The sequence below is a fragment of the Natrix helvetica genome, assembly GCF_964273705.1.
Source record: "Natrix helvetica genome assembly, chromosome: 3".
NCBI classification, from domain to species: domain Eukaryota; kingdom Metazoa; phylum Chordata; class Lepidosauria; order Squamata; family Natricidae; genus Natrix; species Natrix helvetica.
The window spans coordinates 137,537,386-137,556,496 of NC_138549.1; the positions used below are offsets into that span (position 1 = coordinate 137,537,386).

Here is a 19,111-nt window from a genome sequence, read left to right on the forward strand (position 1 = left end):
AGAACCCTGGGGTGTAATCCATCCGGTCCTGCTGATTTGAACTGGTCTAGGGTAGACAGGTGCTCACCTACCATTTTCTTCCCTATTTCAACTTGTGTTCCTAATCTGATTTTTGTGGTGCTGTTTTTGATAGGTTGGACTGTTTTATCCCTTTGTGTAAAGACAGATGCAAAAAATGAGTTAAATAGTTCTGCTTTCTCCCTGTTGCTTGTAACCTTCTTGCAATGGACCAATTGTTTCCTTAACTTTTTTCTTGTTTTTAACATGTTGGAAGAAGCTTTTTTTTTGTTATTTTTTTCTTTTGTGGCAAGCCTTTCTTCATTGTGAGCCTTAGCTTTCCTCATTTCATCTTTACAGGCTTGGGCTATTTGCTGGTATTCTGCCTTGTTATGTCCCCCTCTTTCACTTTTTATACTTATCTTTTTTGTCTTTCAATTTGTCAGAGAGTTCTTTATGCAGCTATGCTGGTTTCTTTTGGGAGCTGTTGTTTTTCTTCTTCATTGGTATTGTGCTAGACTGGGGTTTTGTAATCTCATTTTTCAAAATTTCCCAAGCTTCTTGAGTTGTTTTCCCCTTGAGGATTCTCATCCATGGAATTCTTCCCAAGCTTTCTCTAAGTTTATTGAAATTAGCTCTCTTAAAGTCCAAGACTCTAGTTTGACTTTGTTCTACTACTTGTGCTTGCATAATGTTGAATTCCAATATTGCATGGTCACTTGCCTCTAGAGTTCCTGTGGCTTCAACACCTTCTATCATTTCCGCTCTGTTAGTGAGAATTAAGTCTAATATGGCTGATCCCCTTGTTCCCTTCTCTACTTTTTGGGAAACAAAGTTGTCTGCTAGGTTTGTTAGGAACCTGTTGGATCTTCCACTTAGTGTAGAGTTTGTTTCCCAGTTGATGTCAGGGTAGTTAAAATCCCCCATTACTATTGTGGTGTGCTTCCTACATACCTTAGTTAGCTGACTAGCAAAAAATTCATCTACTTCCTCTGCTTGGTTGGGTGGCCTGTAGTATAGACCTATGGCAATGTCATCCCCCCCCACAACCTTTAATATTGACCCAAATGAATTCAAGATAGTTCTCATCATTGTTGTGCTCTATTTCTGTAGAGATGTAGTTATTTCTTATATATAGTGCAACTCCACCTCTACCTTTTGATGAATCTATTTATCTGGAACATTACATTTGATGCATTGTCGGGAATTCCAGACCTATTAAAGCTACTATTATGACTAGTCTGAATATCACCAGGTCTTTTCCCCCCAGATAGATAGCTTCCAACGCTTCCAACTGAAAATCATCTATTCCATCTTCAACAAGTTAATTTGATGAAAAGTTGTTTGAAAAGAAAATAAGTAGAAGAAGAAATAAAAGAAGGATTAAAAGTGGGAATATTATTTTTGGAACTCTATAAAGGAAAATACACCATACTAAATGATCTTGAAGATGTTTAAGTTTGATTTAAATGTGTTAAGTTAGTGTGTAGTGGGAAGTAGCCGTCTGTGGCTTATTAACCAAATCATGTTTTAGCAAATATGTATAAGGCAAATCTATGAAGGGACAGACAATTATAAAAAGAGCATGGCAGGTATAAGTATTTTGTTATCTATTTATTACTTTTTAATCCTCTGTTCATTATTAACAAACGTATGGTCTACCGACCTCCTTCAACTCTGAATGATGCTGTGAAATAAATAACAATACTTAGCCCAATGTTATCTGAGTAGAAGTCAGAATCCTGCCTTCTCTATTTCTAGTCTTAAATTCTGTTCACTACAGTGCATTCTGCTTGCTGTTTGCCTTTCCATGAGAAGGTGCAGACAGTCTGTGCTGGTAACATGTTATGTTAACAGTGTGAAGCAATCAAAATGAGCATATGTCAAACTCTGAATCAGGACAACTGAAAAGTTGAGAGAGCTGGCTCCAGAGATTGCTGGGAAAATGTGACGTGTAGATCCTGATGGCCTCTGTCCCTGATGATTCAGTTATTGTTTGATTTATGTGATCTTGCAGCTGCCCTTGCTTTGACCCTGGGGATGGCTGTGTGGGAAGCTTGTGTCTCTAAGATAGAGTGAAGTGCCGCTCTGTAATGCATTTGGAGCCAAAGTGAGTGCAAAGAAACCGATAAATACAGAAAACCCTCTTTGCTCCAGATGGACTGAAAAGAAGAACTATAAGAGGACTGAAAAGAGGGCCTATAAGAGGACAGTTCCCTGGAACAAAGTGGCGTAAGTAATTTTATTCACTTTTGCCTGAAAATTGTCCAAATCTTTTTTTAAAAATGCTATTTTTTAGAGTCAGTATGTCAATTTTGTCATGTGACTTTCAAAATGCAGAACTTAATTATGATGAAAGATTCGGCTACTCATTCACTTTCTTTTCATTTTAATTATTTTCTTGGTTAGAAATAGTGTAGGAATGTGAGAATCTATGTCTGCCTGCCTGCCTGCCTGCCTGCCTGCCTGCCTGCCTGCCTGCCTACCTACCTAGCTACCTACCTACCTAGCTACCTACCTACCTACCTACCTACCTACCTACCTACAGAATCAGAGCTTTCAACTTTACTTAATGGGCACATCATTTATGTGCTCTTTCAATGAAAAGACTGATGGAACATATTTAATTCTCACCCACATATGAATTACTTGCCTTGAGTCCTATTATTTGAGAATTGGATATTGGGGTATATTACATTGATGCAATGAACATTCTAATCTTTTAAAGATAAGATATTCAGTTGCTTTTTAAGTTACTCTGCTTGTCCTGTGCCATTTTCTGGAACAGAGTGAATTAGTAAACTAACTATACTAATATTATGTTTAACAATAAATTCATTAAACGCAGTGAAAAGAAAAATGGTGCATCTTTCCATTCTAAACCAATAATGAAATACACAAAGTAATCTTGGTAAAGTAATGTTGGTAAATAGAATTATTAGATACAAACATGGGACTACAACATGTAGACATTCACATTTTGTGATATTAAATAAAATGGTAACAATATTTATATTTCTATTTTAAATAGAACTATATTTGCCTTTACAAAACATCAGAATATGTTACAATGGGAATGTTTTTGTGATATTCTTCTTAATATACAGTATATCTAAACTAAATTATGGCTGGAATGTCCAAATAGAATAACACCCATTTATTTTCACTGGAACGTTTTCATTTGCTTATACTTTCCATCTCTAAAGGTAACTTTTGATAATTGCTTTTCTCCACAGTGATAACACTTAAAATTTTTTTTTAAAAAGTACCTATGTGGAAATTTGTCATTATAATGATCATATTAATTACTGTGGTTTTGATGGTATCAGTGAGCAGAAGCGATATCTATATTGATATCCTATTGATTGCGGGAGTCAGAGAAATATATTTCTCACCATGTTCAGTACCAATAAAACCTTTTGCTGGGAAGCATCCTTTGAGTATATAAAATGGATACAATAATGTTTCTATTTTACTAAAACTACTGGGGAATTATTTAGATGGAGAGAAAGCAAGAGAAAACTCACATATGACATGTATTGTAGTATAGTCATGAATGCAAACAGTTGTGGATGTGTTCAGTTAATTTATTCCTTATTGTTAACATATTTACTTTAAAATAAAGCTTACTGAAGGCTCTTAAATATATTCAAAAGTTTGAGAAAATGTGTATGCTGATGTTTGCATGTAAACAATGCTCATAACTACAAACCATTACATACAATAAATATATGTGTGCATATGTGTATGAGAAAGAAGTTGCCATGAATGGCAGGTGATATAGATTTAATTTATTTCTACAGCTAATTCTCTATGTACATCTTCATTTTAAATGAATCAAATCTTCAGAGGAATTCATTTCAAAATATGTGTCTTTATAACAGCAGTCTTAATTTTAGTCATATTTTAAAGTTTTAAAAGTCTTAGTCGCATGCAAAGGAAAATATAGCAAAGTAATTAACGCAAAATAATAACAAATTCCTGAAACATTATTCATGACATATTTATCAATTTTTCATATTTCTGTTGTCATTGTTAAGCGTTAATGCTAAAGCACTGAAAAACTTTAAATTCCATTAGAAATAATCAAAGCTGCCTATGTAAAATTAAAATTTTATATGACAGCAATAGATTCAGCTATTTTTTTATATCAGGGTCTGAAGAAAGAGTTAGGACAAGATCCAAATCAAGATTTGAAACTTTTGCCCAAATCTGATGGTTTTGCAACCTTATATTTTTTTCCCAGGAAATAAGTGCATTACAGAAATGCAGGAAGACTTTCAGCTTAAATTCCTAAAATTCTCTCTGGTCAAGAAATTTCCCTTTTGACACTACTGTCAAAATATTTACGATAGATGTTAATGTACTGTCAATTCAAACATTCTGAAATGCTCCCTGGGGGGGTCTCCTGTGAGGCCTATGCTCTACATTGTGTAATAAAGCAAGCATTACATTTTATTGCCATTTATAATAGTTAACAGCTGCACAGTATCTTTGCAAATAAATAAATAATTTTTGCCATGAGATTTTTAGTAACATTCATTACTTTTGAATGCTAAAATATTAGTGTAGAATAAGCAGTTCTTTATTTTGCTTCTTTTGTATGAAAACGAATCCTGCTATATAACCTATAGGAGACTTTAATTTGTAAGCTTCCTATATGAATATGTCCAATTGTACCTTTATCACAACTATATCCACCTTTACTTAAAGCAAATTTAAAGCCATTGTTTTATGAAGCTTTCTTCTATATGCAGAAATGCCAATAAATGTTTCCTTTGATGACAAAGAGACAGATAACTTTTCACAATTTTCCCTTCCCGCTTTAGTTTCCTATACCAGCTTCTCCATTCTGTTCTAGTATTGATTTCTGGAGCTTATATTACAGAGGAATAAGGGTTAGAGTAGAAAGAGATACTCTGTGGCACTTGTTCTCCTCAGAGGGAGAAAGAAAAGAAAACTCCATGCATTAGATTTCTCCATCTAGTTCACTGGATTTGGTGCCTTCAAATCAAAGCTTTCATTGCCTTCAAATCAAAAGTAAATCTTTCATGTACCCCTCAGAAACATTGGAGAAAAGTTAGATGTGAGTTTATGAAAAAGATTATGTGGAATGGAAATATTACTTGGAAAGTCAGCTTCCAAAAAAAAGCTATTTTTGTTTGGACAACAGGAAGTGTCAGGTATGCAGTTGCTGCCTGTGTGATGGATATAGTTCACAGAACAAGAATTGTACAGGCTTTATAACACCATGGATCTAGTGGTCTCATGTATGACAGTTAGACTCATGAAAAAAGAAAAGGCCCCAACAGACAGTTTGTACAGTAAGCAGTATTGTCTGAGGGAATTGTTCCTGAACATCAGATAACTTTTTTCCATTTCAGACAGTGCCATGGTGCCTTGCAATTTGCTTTCTTTCAGAGTGTTTTTCAAGATGACAGTTGAGGGTTTTTTCTGCTTTCCTAGCTTTTTCCCCACTCTTTTCTCTTGCCTACTCCTTCCAGGACTTGAAACCATAATGGTAGAAAAAGAAGGGGGGGGGGAGTTGAACCTTCCCAGTCAGCAATTCCATGGTTCATGAGAGTTGGGTGACAGATAACCCAGTGCTATTTACTGGGAAATTGTTTATCCCTTGGGATGTGATCCATTGGACTGAGTAAATGGAAGTTGCCAATACTCTAGACTCTTCAGGTGATGTATGGGGTAGGCAGTGGCTTTGGTAAAGAATTTTTCCTATTTGCCCTATCAATTCCCTGGATCAGAAATTGACATTGGGTTAAAGCCATGAGTTGAACAATCTATCAAAACTCACCTCCTATCTCAGATTAAACCCAGCATCAGAGACAGCAAAAGGGCAATGCTTTTTTTCTACTGACAGGAAATAAACAATTGCTCTGACTTGTTTTACATTAAATTTGTAAGAGGATCATGCACCACTCATTGGCCTTGTTATTCAGCAAGATTAGAGCTCAGCTGTTGTAATAGAGTAAATTATTGTAGCATACTTTTATGCTGCTTCATGGACCAAAAGAAACTATTATAAAATAGTTGTTAATTTATACAGCCACAAATATGCCAACTATTCAAATTGCCATTACAAACATAGCATAAATTTGTAAACTGGTAAAATATTGATCTAAAATTCTGTATTTGGAAGGCTGTCCCTGCTACTTATGCAAACTATCTGGAATATGAAAGAATTACAAAGCCCACTGTGGCTCCCTATTTTCCACCGATCTATTCTGTTCCCAGGATATTCAGAAAAAGGATGCTTACATTCACTTTGATTTTGCCACAAATGGATAGACAAGATTGGTAATTAAACACAAATTTTAAAACAATAATCCCTGAATTTTAATAAAATGGGCAGTTTCCACTCACTGGAAACAGTCTCCAGCTGTTCATCTGCCTCACTGATGTCTGACTCTGAAAACAGCTGATAACTGGCATACGGCTCTGGCCCTCTCTCTGCCTCCGACACAGAGGCCCCATCAGAACCTTCCCCAGACTCCAGGACTGGCCCATGTTCCTCCCCAATCTCCTCACTGTCCAAATCTGCTGCCAGTTCTGCTGGCTGCTGGTGGGCCACAACACACAATTTGTCCAGACTTGTATGTATGAAAGTTTGTTGATAATGAAAACAAGATTCTGGCCTTCTTTTTAATGTCATGATGAAGCAAGACAGAAATTTTCTGTCCACTCCTTTTTTTCCCTTTTAGTCTGAAAAATAAAAGTGGTGTTTGAGTAATATTTCAAGCTACACATTTCAAAAAATATATGGGCCCATTAAAATAAACTGAGCCAGGCTAAAACCTAAATCTGATTCTGTTTATAAATAATTAAAAATCTAATTGCATTAATTAACTATGACTACTCTGATTAATCTCTGCATATTTATGTATTTACCTCCACTCACATTAAAGGTATAGTTTATGTCAACTATTGGAGAGTCTTTTGCATTTGCACTGAAGATGATGATCACATCTAATCTCTGAGTCACAATTCATGAATCCTACAGTAGAAAAATCTTAGAGGAAAGAATTGATTGATTTGAAGTCATAATTATTCCCTTTGTATCTCTGCATTAGTGAGTGAGTTGTTTAGAGAAAGCAATTTTCTTCAGTTATTCTAATTTGAGACAAAAATCATACAATGTTAACTTTTAAAAATGTATATTTGCTGATTAAAACAGGTTGACTGGTTTATGTCCTGCTGATCAGTTTATCTTATTGATAAAGTTTTCATGATTCATCTAGTTGCCTCTATTTCAAACAAATATTTATAAACAGATAACCAGTAGCAGCATTCCAACCATGCCATGTCTTTTCACTTTTTGCTACCTTGTACTGGAAGAGGGGAAGAGATGGCTGTGGAAGCAAGGCTTACAAATTAGAAATATCTTCCAAGAATCTGTAAACAAGAATTTCGGGTGCCATGGAACTGTTTTTCAACCTTTTTAACTCTTAAGAAATCCAAAAGTTAAACATGCCAATTCAATTGCAATTCTGTTAAAACTAAAAGCCTAGAGGGAAATAATTGCTTGGTTAATTCAAAGTCATTAAATGAAATTTAGCTTTAGATATGTTTTTAGTCAGGTTTTTTTTTTTGTTCACTAGAAATAAAGGAAGAAGCACAGCTATTACATTAGCTTATGTGATCTGAATTTAACTTTTTGGAACTGATACAATATCATAAATGATTCATGGCTTTATTAAAATAAAAATCAGCCTAATTAATTTTCATTTTTTTTCTCTATAAAGGGTTCACATATAAAGATTTAACGGTTTATTTATATATTTAAATTTGAGAATTAACAATTATTTATTTCCCCCCAATTATCTATGTACAGTCATTAGTGAAGCCAAGCATGATCATCATCTCCACCTCCTTCTCATTTCAATTTACCTGTCAGTATATTTTCCAATATTCTAAAACTGCAATTTAATGTACTACTTGAATACCACCTAGCTTCTATTTTAGCCATTTTGCTTGATGGGGAAAAAAAACTCTGTAAAGTCAAAAAACCTGATATTTTGTAAATTTTCAATTGAATCTTTGAAAAAAGATAGCTAAAGTAACAACATTTTATTCTATCCTAAAGACAAATTAAAATAAGATTTTGTGATCCAAACAATAAAAATATACCAGCATTCATCCCCTTCTTTTTTCATAGCATATTGCCTTTCCTGATTTAAGCTTGTGAAGTTGTTCTTATTATTACCTAAGTGACTCTTTAAAAAAAAAAATTCTGTCTATTCCCAACTTACTCTCTGCCCTTTGGGCCTTTTACCGTTTCCCTAAGATAAAATTTCCCAATTCTTCAGTTTGTTCCTTTAATTTCTATCAAACATATAAGCCTTCCTTTCTTACAAAACCCAGACTATAGAAGTTTAGAATTATTTGAACAGTTATATTGAAATATATTATTTTGTTCATCCACATTAATTTAGCAAATCAGAGTCGCATTAAGTCTTGATCATAGGTGCTGCAAGCTTTCCTGGACAGTGATGTACAAATACAGTAATCAATACTCTGTTGATGCCAAATTCAACTGCTGTAATTGCTTTGCGTGGTTTGCCCTTGAAGACAACTTGAAATCTGATTCTGGTATAGCATGTGCCAATAAGTTTATTTTCTGGAACATTGTAGAGGTCCTAAAATGTATATTGCTATATGTATAATGATTATAGTTGCTTCAAACTTTTAAAGTGGTATTTATTTGTATTTTACTTTAGTCTACTATTCTATGTATCTTTTGAACTGTAACCAATGATGAAATATTTTTGATAATGATCTAATCATAATATTTTAATAAAAAGAATTAGTAAGCAAATAAAGAATTATATGCTACATTTAAAATCTTACCCTCTATATCCTTTCAATCAACAGAGTTCATATACTGACACAAAACAACCCATCTCCTTTAATTTCAGATCCTAATTTGGTCAGTTGAAATCTAACATTATAGACCTTAATTATTACTTGAATAAAAAAATACAAAAGAATAGGATCCAAACTTTTGCTGTAATTATTTTTAAGATGTGGCAGATATTATTTTGTATCATGTGATATAGTAAGTTTTAAATTATTTAGTAGAGACATTTGGAGAATTTGAAAGTTTGAGAATTATCTTTCTTTGAAACAGAGAGAATCTGTTATGCTGCCAAGAAATCTAATCTTCTACTCCTCAGTCCTTCTCAAGATTCCAAATTATTTTCAAGGAGTTCTGATCCTTTATCAGTCTTTCTTTTCTCTATTCAGTATATATAATTAGCATTTTTGTTTGTTTCAGGCTTTATGTTGATTTTTTTCTAAGTATAGGAATGTTAATCAGGATATTTTCTTGATTTTCAGATTGAATAAATGTTGGTTTTTTCCATTTCCTATGGCAGATTTAAAAACTATTGTGACCAGAGTATTTAATTCTCTCTTTTTTTTCTCTCTGGTAGCTAATATCAGGCAACTAAAGATAAGATAACATCACCAGAGTGGGAGGAGATAGAATTGTTCATCTGCTGCTACTGTCATGGGTGGTCTGTTGTTTTTTGTTTTTTTAAGGAAACGAGGCACATTACACTATAAAATATCAATTCCATTCGAGACCCTTATGACTCATGTCAGCATTAGTTAGAAGTTTATTACCAAATTTTAGCAGCAGAATCTCTGAGGCAGAGGTTTCCAAGAATCGTAAAATACCAAACCCATAATCATAAAATACCAAACCTATAAGTATGACTTGAGAAGGGAATTTATTAGAAAGGGATTGTGTGGAAAGGAGGTCTTCTTTAGGAACAAAAATAAGTTACACTACATAATTTATATCTCCAACATACTTAGTTAAAACTTTTACAGACATTATATAACAAAACAACATGCTCTGTTATCTATGCTTTGCAATGAAATGATGATGTCTTCATAGTTCATCTACACACAAAACAAATCTACACAGAATAATAGTTTTCAATGGAGGCCCGATAAAGATTTTAATCTAATGAATTTGGTTGACTAAATTATACTTTAGAGACCTTCATAGGATTGCTTTTTCTATTTCTTCTTTTCAGTATTTTTGTCTTTATAAATTGCTTCTTAAAATCTTCCATTTTGGCAGCAAAATCTTGGCTCTTGAACTTTAAAATAATTAAACACAATCCTTTTCTTCAGGTCTGATTTTTTTTAAAGGACAACTATATCTGTATTGAATGAAGCAGTGGAACTGGAACATAGCATGGCAAATACCTTTGTAACAGTATCTGATGGATATTGCCTTAGTGAGCCAATACAGTATTATGGTGAGTAAAACAGAGAAATTACCAATAAAATGTTTGTTAGTAAAAGCAAGAATTTCTGGAATTGTAAAATACATGTTCTGGATCATATATGAAAAATATTGAAAGATTATTTGGGATGCCATTTTAGATTTGAGGGAATCAAAAATAACCCCCCCAATACACATTCAATTCAAAGAAAGATTCAAAGATAATGAAGATGAATATTTTAAGGCATTAATCCTTCTTAAAATATTTTATGAATGTCATTTTTTGTACTTAATAAAATGCTACATTGTTATCCAGATGTTTAGTCTTGATAGACAATGTTTAGGTCCTTCCTGGATTATATTTTTTAAATCACGGGGGATTGAATCTCCTTCAAGCATAGGACACTTTTAAACATAAGATTCTTCTCCCATAGGCCTTCAATAGAACAGTGTTCCTGGGAAAATTGATTACATAACCACAAGAACGGTCACTAAGGGGCAAATGTTTCAAAGTAAATATATTAATGGTTGTATTGTAAAATTCAGTTTACTATAATTCTACAAAAACGAAGATGAATTCTTCAGAAAAGGATGTATTGTCTACAGAAATTCCTAAAAGCAGATTCCAAAATATGCTTAATTTCCAGTTGGTCATTATAAAATGACAATGTCATTCACTCTGTTTCTTCCTTTTTTTAACTTTCCTCTTGGGATGTGTTTTCTGTATTGTTAACTTCAACTATTAGAACAGCAGTTCTCAACCTGTGGGTCGGGACCCCTTTGGGGTTGAACAACCCTTTCACAGGGGTCGCCTAAGTACATCGGAAAACACATATTTTTGAAAAAATATGAAAAACATAAAATAATTTTATGGTTGTGGGTCACCACAACATGAGGAACTGTATTAAAGGGTTGCGGCATTAGGAAGGCTGAGACCCAATGTATTAGAGTCATTGGATACAAGATGGGTGGCAAATATGTAACTCAGATGTGAAGGTTGGTTTTTTAAAAAATCAAATAGCAAAAATTTAGTTAGATGTAGAAATATTACATTATTTTACAATTAAACATGTCAAATTCTAAATTGTGATTTTTTTGCCCAAAACAATCCAGATATCTTACCAGAACATATCAGTTATCCGGTGCAAGACCTTGACTTTCAAGCTGCTCCTTACTGCCAATATTCAACTGTTCAGTTCCCTCCAGTATTACAGACACCATCTCCACAGACTCATTACAATTCGTATAGCTTGGACTCTCAATTCAATGATGGTCAATACATCATCAATAATTGTGAACTCAGTAAACCCTCCTGCATGGGTGCCCATCATGATGGGGGAGGATACCTTGGACAGAAACGACCCAGGCTTAATCATTCTGCCTTACGAATAAAAGGGCAAGAAGAACTCTGCGTAGTCTGTGGAGACAAGGCTTCAGGATATCATTACAATGCGCTCACCTGTGAAGGCTGTAAAGGTAGTAAAAAAAGAATACTGTATCTTAAATGGTACTGGCATATGAAAGGTTTAGGAATGAAGTGCCAAATACTGATTATTCAAAATATACCAGTAGAAGAGTTAAGAAGATAATGAGACAGTGATTGGTCCTGGAAATTGTAGGATTGTAATATCTAAGCAAATTATAGGAAGCAAATTATGTTCTGTTCAATTGCAAATGACATTTAGTAAAAGTCAGTGGACTTTGGGTAGTTTGATGGTATTAGAGTTGCAGGAGTAAAGATCAAAAGCAGGAAGTTCGGGGCTATTCATAAAATAATGAGGATACTGAAGATGAACAAACTTAATCTGGAGATTGTCTGATATTTCCCCTCAATATAGTCTTCAGCAATCTGATCCCTGCCAATTGCGCTGATCAGGCAGAGCACTGACGTGCAAGTGTTCAAATTTTCATCACCCTTGAATTTCAATAAGCAAATTTTCTTATTGAACTTCAATGTTGTTGTTTTTTGAAAATTCTATTGAGAGAGAAATGTCAGATAATCTTCAGATTAAGTTTGTAATGGACATTCTCAGAAATTCAGCCTAATCTACTCATGAGGTGATGGTGAGGGGAAAGGTAGGCCTTTTGAAGCTGTTTAAAATGTCTAACCTCTTATAAATCATTGTAAGCTATAAAAATAATTACAAATAGTTAACTTAATAACAATCTTATCGTATTTTATAACATCCATGTAAGAGGCCTTGAGTTTAATGGAGCTCATTTCCTTCTAAGAAATTCTATTTTAGATTTGTAATTTTTTATCTTATTTATTGACACACTATTTTTCTGAAATATATTACCTTAGTATATTGAACACTACAAATTAAAGTACAGTAAGTTGCTGATGTATAGTTCATTATTATTTGTCATAATCTGAAATAATCGTTGCAAGGATTTTTTCGACGGAGCATCACCAAAAATGCAATATACAGATGCAAGAGTGGAGGTCATTGTGAAATGGATATGTATATGAGAAGGAAGTGTCAGGAATGTCGCCTAAAGAAATGTAAAGCTGTGGGAATGCTGGCTGAATGTGAGTGCCAAAACTACTTTTCTCTGGTTTCTGATGTGCTTCTTAGTTTAGGAACATTTCTGATAAGTTTCATATCATGGAATAGAATAAATTAACCAAATATAGTAATTGTTAATACAATTTCAATTTCAACAGTGCCACATATTTTACAATGTAAGTTAAATATCATCACAGTTCGTAAATATGCTTATGAATTTTGGTTTAAATTTTTATAGGTTTGCTAACTGAAGTCCAATGTAAATCAAAACGACTTAGAAAAAAAAGTAGTTTCCTTTGCAACATCAAAATGGAAGATGAAGGAATGGACAGCAAGCATGTATCGTCTACAACCAAACTTTTAAAAGTAGGGTCATCTTTCATATGTTTTTATATATTTTTAATGTTTTATATTTTTATATGTTTTAATTATATTATTTATATGTTTACAATGTAATATTACATATAATATTAATTATAAAAACATATTAATTATAGTATTTGGCATTGAAGTAAAGTCTTTTTTTCAAAGGTCCAGGAGAGAATGGAATTTACTCCTGCAGAACATGAACTCATTGATCATATTTTGGTTGCTCACCAAAAATGCACAATTCCAATCGAGGAAGCAAAAAAGTTTGTATGTGCTCATACATTAATATTACCAAGATTTTTTTTGAGAAGAGGCAGTTAAAGAAACTGAGCTTGTCAGCTGGAAAACTGAAAAGCTGACAGCCTGGTTCAAGACCCAAGTGCCACGCAGAGTAGGGAACCCCAGCCCCAGCCCCAGCCCCAGCCCCAGCTCCTGTCCACCTTGCAGTTCGAAAGCATGCAAATGTAAGTCAATAAATAGGTATCACTTTGGTGGGAAAGTGAAGGTAACAGCATTCCATGTGCCTTGGCCACATGACTATGCAAATGTCTTTTGACAATGCTGGCTCCCTCAGCTCTTAGTCAGACACTACTGGAAAGGGGAAACCTTTACCTTTATTTTTTGAGAGATGTGGTATTTCAAGTTTCAAATGTCATATAGGCTCATTCTAAATATTTTTAATTAGTTACAGGAAAATACTAATCCTGAAGAAAGTTTTCTACGTCTTTCGGAAACAGCAATGGTTCATGTACAGGTTCTAGTAGATTTTACAAAAAGACTCCCAGGTAATACTTTTTAATATAGTATTTTACAAACTAGTTCTGATCAATCTCTTTAGCTGACTCAAAATATGTACTAACTTTGGGTATATGACTTTATACCAAATTAATTTCCATGGCCCCAGTTGGCAGCAGTTGGATAACTGGATTTGGAAGATGAGATATTACCAAAACATCCTAGAGCACAGTGGCAAACTACAGGATTTCCTTGCCTCATGCAAAATTGTTTGGTTGTGTTTTCTGCCAGCATAAACAATTTGCATCCAAGGTCTGGGAACATATAAAGACTTCTTTCCAAATCCACTTGAACATCTTCTTACCAAAACACTTTTCTCTCTCCTCACTTAACAGTATTCTGATACTGATAAACATTCTAGCTGTTCATCCTGTCTTCCATTTATTTCTGTTACTGCAAATAGCCACTATTACTATGGAATTAAAATGTCTATCCACATCTTGTCTATTAGATCTTGAATTGACACTGATATCATCTACTGTAGTGGCATTCATAGTGGGTCAAAAAAGTCAAGATGGTGCTTGTGGCAGTACAATCAAAGCCACACACCTTTATATGTGTATGCAGTGTCAATGCTGTTTAAAAAGCTTCAGTTGTGCTGCTTTCTTAACTTATCAACATCTCCTCTGGACACTGCTGCTCTAGTTCAAGTATAAATAAGTTTGGACCCAAAGGAAACTGCTATTAATGGATCTTAGTTAACATTCCCCATTTTTTGATATTTTGGTTATGCTTTTTATAATTCTTGACACTGGATACATTGCAAAGCAATAATTGTAGTCTAAGATATTTTGATGGGACCTAAATTAGACAGATATCAAAATCAGTTTAAATATGTGCTGTCCCTGTCCATTTCAATGAACTTGATGAATTTTAACCATTCCACTGCTGGATCTGGGATGTTCTTCTGGTGCTTTTATCATGGCACTCATACTATCTAGTTTTCCACTTCCTGAAAATCAGTAGTCCTTGGTGTATTCATAAACTTCTTCAGTATTTGGAATTCCTTTCAACTCTACATTTAAAGTTTAAGTTTTGCATTTTCACAATGCACAATAATTTAAAAAATACTTCAAATATCTGCAATGGTCCTATTTACATTCACAATTTTCTTTGTCACAGTATTCAGTATCAGAGTGTCTAAGATTACTACAGCCATGGATGTTTCCTGTTGGCTAAGTGGGAGTAAAAAGTAATTTCTTTTCTTCTCTTAAAATTAGAAGTGGAAGAATGTTGCTGGGCTAGCAAAGTTTAGAAGCTAACCTCTTTTAGCTCTCTCCCTGGAAAGTTCATGAACCCCCCCTCCACCCCCACTTGGATCTCTCCAACATAGAACTTTTAGGATGGAAATCAGAACATTTCCAGCAACAATTTTCATATCTGAGACTGTAAAATCAAAGATGGAATTTAAAAAATTACAATCTTCAAATCTGATTATTAAAAAAAACTTTTCATAAAAGGTAAGTAAAAGGGAAATTTCCCTTAGTGTAATTTTACCTATTTGTTTACACTATAGGATTTGAAAGCTTAGCCAGTGATGATCAGATTGCACTATTAAAAGGTTCTACAATTGAAGCCATGTTTTTACGCTCAGCACAATTATACAATGAACAAGGAATTGAATATCAGACACCATTTCATGAAAGTAAGTTTTAATAACAGCATTTTTATTTTATGTGTATAATGAAGTGGCCCAATGCTTACTATAAAGCTTGTCCCATCAGTGTCCTTTCTTTTGAATGATCCTTTCTTCTACCAATATTGCTAACAAGCAATATTTTTGTAGTCTGACTTATTCTGTTAAAAATATTTGAAAAAGAATATTTGGGTTTTTTGTTCTTTATTGTAGATCATATAAAATTTTCTGACTATACTATATGTGGCCAAAATAAAAGTGCTTATCCCACAGAGATGTCTCATACAGAAGAAAGTCCAACATCTACTAGTACAACAGGTAATGAGGCATTGTTATATGTTTAATAAATAGCTAAATAAATATTTAATTTAAATATATCTAGTTTCAGAAAAGTAAATAAAATATCTTGAAAATTCTTCCACTGAATTTTTAATAATGAAGTATCTTCCTGTCATATTTTTGATTTCATCCAATTCACTATTTGGATTTAGCATCTTGATTCCGCCATCATGTACATTTTTTACTTTTTTGAATTCTGGAATCATCTTTAGCCACTTAAACCATTATTTACCTTTTTTCTAGTGACTTTGTTAAATGTTTCCACTTAAGTTCACACCCTTGTTTCTCACATAATTCATCATCTCAATTGTTAATATGTTCCTTGATCTACTTTTTTTCCTGACTTCTTAATATTATCATTATACAATAAATAAAATATTGTTTAGCAGTTTTTTTCTTGTTCTTTCCACACTAGTGGATGAGATGGTAGTGTGGGTGTTATTATTTTATGTTCATATAACTTTGAAGGACTTCCATTACTTTTCTCAAGTTTAATTTTGGAAAAGTTTTCCTCTTACTATCTTTGTACCATTGTGTTTGTACCATTGTGTTTGAAACAAGAGTTTGTTTCTTCATTTTTCAAGCTTTTTCTGTTGAGTTTTAAAAGTCTTTCCTTTTGCTTTTTTTCTCTGAACATACTAATTTTCACTGATTTTAGTCACTTTAACACAATTCTTTATTTTTAATACGTCTACTACCATTAACTTATTTAAAATGCCAACAAACCTTCTCACAAAAATGTTTCTGAATGAATTTACTCATTTATATTTAGTCTAATATGTGTGTTAAGAATGAATCAATGATATATTATTTAGCTGTCATCTGATATTTTCTGTTATTTTTATAGGTATAACTGAAGAATTTATCACCGCATTATTTTATTTCTACAGAAGCATGGGAGAACTTAATGTGACAGCAACAGAGTATGCATTACTTGTTGCAACTACTGTGTATTTTTCAGGTAGCTTTAGCAATTACTTAAAACAAAGTTCACATTTTAAGAATGAAAACAAAAAAAATATTTTTCTCTTCTAGGACTACCATAATTTTCTACATTTTAATAAACCTTTAATAAGTTTTTTTCTAAATTAAGTATTTATTTCTTAAAAGACACAATACCATATTATCCCTATTCTGCTGAAATTAGCAGAATCATTACCTGAATGGGCATAAGAGATTTCTGGAAAATCTGTAGCCAATAGCACAAGAATATATACAGTAGTATTCTCATACCAAACATGATTTCTATTTAAGAATCCAATGCTGTCTTTTTTATATTGCCTGGTAGTTGACATAAGAACACAAATAGAGGATACTATTTCATAAGGATAGACAAGCTGGTTGAGGTTCAGTTGCTCTGTAATTTTGAAATATCCTAACAACAGTTCAAGTTGTAAATGACAGTTATTTTGTTTTACACAAAATCATGTATATTTGCATATAAAAAATCATGTTCATATTTTTCAGATCGACCACTCCTAAAAAACAAGCAACATGTAGAACAACTCCAGGAACCTTTTTTAGGAATTCTGTACAAATATTCAAAAATCTATCACCCTGAAGAACCACAACATTTTGCCCGTCTCATAGGGCGGCTCACTGAACTCAGAACACTTAATCACAACCACTCAGAAGTACTAGTAACTTGGAGAACAAGGGATCCTAAGCTGACTTCTTTACTTTGTGAAATGTGGGACTTGCACTAAAAAATTGCTACTTATATAAATTGTTACAAAGGGCTGTTTTCTCAAACATGCTGTTCCTTAATTCTTAAACTTTTATTTTAAGAAATCATTTATGTTAAATGGCTTATATCTCATAAATCTGTTATTATAACTATTCAGGATATTATCTTGTGTTGTAAAAACACCCATATACATTTTGGATAAGCAAAAATATGAAAATGTGTACAATTTATTGACAAAATGTTATTGTCGCATTTTAAAAGATATATGTAAAATTTGTTTAAACTGTTGGATATTGTAATGCATGCAGTTCTTTATATGAACCACTCAGACCTCTAGTAAAAGATGGGTTGATTTTCCATTTGGATATATATTGGGTCTTAAATTAGTACTTACATTATTCCATTTAACGAATAAAGAAAAAAAAACATGGTTATAGGAAGAATGTTTTATACTGTAGCTCACACACATACATGAACATTGCAAAGGTACTGACCTTGCACATATTACAATCTGTAACATATTTGGGTATACAGCATAAATGTTGGTTGATTAAATTTATACACACACACACACACGCATGTCCCCAAGCCATGTCATTCACATCATATTATAATTCATCTCATTGCCAAAGCTGAATACTTACAATAATTAAATATTAACATTTACTAACATTATTTCACCTCTATGTGAAGTCATGTTGTAGATGGACTATTTTAGAAGTATATTTTAGAACTTACTCATACCAACTTTTAATTTCAACTGAAATTTAAATTAATACAACTTCATTTGTGAATACAACTAAGATTTCCAGTGAATTTGAAAGGTATATACTGTATATAAAATAAAAACAATTGAGTTGAACTTAGCTTCTGGACACTGCTATGGACAACAATGTTTCCTTCTCAGCAATAATCAAAGTGTGTTGTCACTACATTCCTTTGGGTTTTGTTTTCAGTCACTGCATTCCTCAGGTATGTTATTTTTACTGGGATTTTTCTGGTCTCCCATCCAAGAACCAAGCAGGTTGCATCCTGATTACTCTTATTAACATCAGTCATACATTGCCATCTGTTTGGATTTTATGGTTTAGTAGTAGAGGCTAATTTAGATTGGTATTAATGAAAATTCCCATCTTATCTTTTGATATAATTTCTCTATTAAAAAAGCTTCCTGTTAATTCCTGTTATTGTAACTTTGAAGATATATATCTTAAAGTTCTGCTGTTTTTATATTGGAGATATTATCTTTGCATTTAAGAATTATTATTCATATTTAAAATAATATTGTGTAAATGACATCTGAATATAAAGCTAATATTTTGAATTTTGTTTAGTGCAATATTTTCAGGTATATATTTAAGTCTAATAAATGCACTATCAATTTGATTTTCTGCAGAAAATTAATTGATTTTATATGCTTAATGGGTCAGAAATCTTTTTTTTCTAAAATACATTTATACACGTTTAAAATGGTAACCCTCTAAAAAGTCATATTGCATTATTTCAAAATTTGGAAGAAATAA

At 32.8% G+C, this 19,111-nt stretch overlaps 1 protein-coding gene across 1 annotated transcript; it reads left to right on the forward strand.

Annotated features, from left to right (window-relative positions):
- The first annotated feature begins 1,865 nt into the window (after nt 1–1,865).
- Nucleotides 1,866–18,974, forward strand: LOC309390368 (bile acid receptor-like). The gene is made up of 11 exons (XM_081949641.1): nt 1,866–2,229; nt 10,159–10,286; nt 11,366–11,728; nt 12,645–12,785; nt 13,001–13,128; nt 13,294–13,398; nt 13,817–13,916; nt 15,443–15,571; nt 15,776–15,880; nt 16,749–16,862; nt 17,369–18,974. The coding sequence occupies exons 2-11, from the start codon at nt 10,223–10,225 to the stop codon at nt 17,605–17,607; spliced, it is 1,488 nt and encodes a 495-aa protein (XP_081805767.1). The 5' UTR covers nt 1,866–2,229; nt 10,159–10,222; the 3' UTR covers nt 17,608–18,974.
- Nucleotides 18,975–19,111: the final 137 nt, after the last annotated feature.

What these genes read in the sequence shown, in the direction of transcription:
- LOC309390368 (XM_081949641.1), top strand. Translation starts at nt 10,223, where the DNA reads ATGGCAAATACCTTTGTAACAGTATCTGATGGATATTGCCTTAGTGAG. An exon ending in CACCTGTGAAGGCTGTAAAG is followed by an intron (nt 11,729 to 12,644) that starts GTAGTAAAAAAA and finishes AATCGTTGCAAG; the next exon opens with GATTTTTTCGACGGAGCATC. An exon ending in AACATCTACTAGTACAACAG is followed by an intron (nt 15,881 to 16,748) that starts GTAATGAGGCAT and finishes TTATTTTTATAG; the next exon opens with GTATAACTGAAGAATTTATC.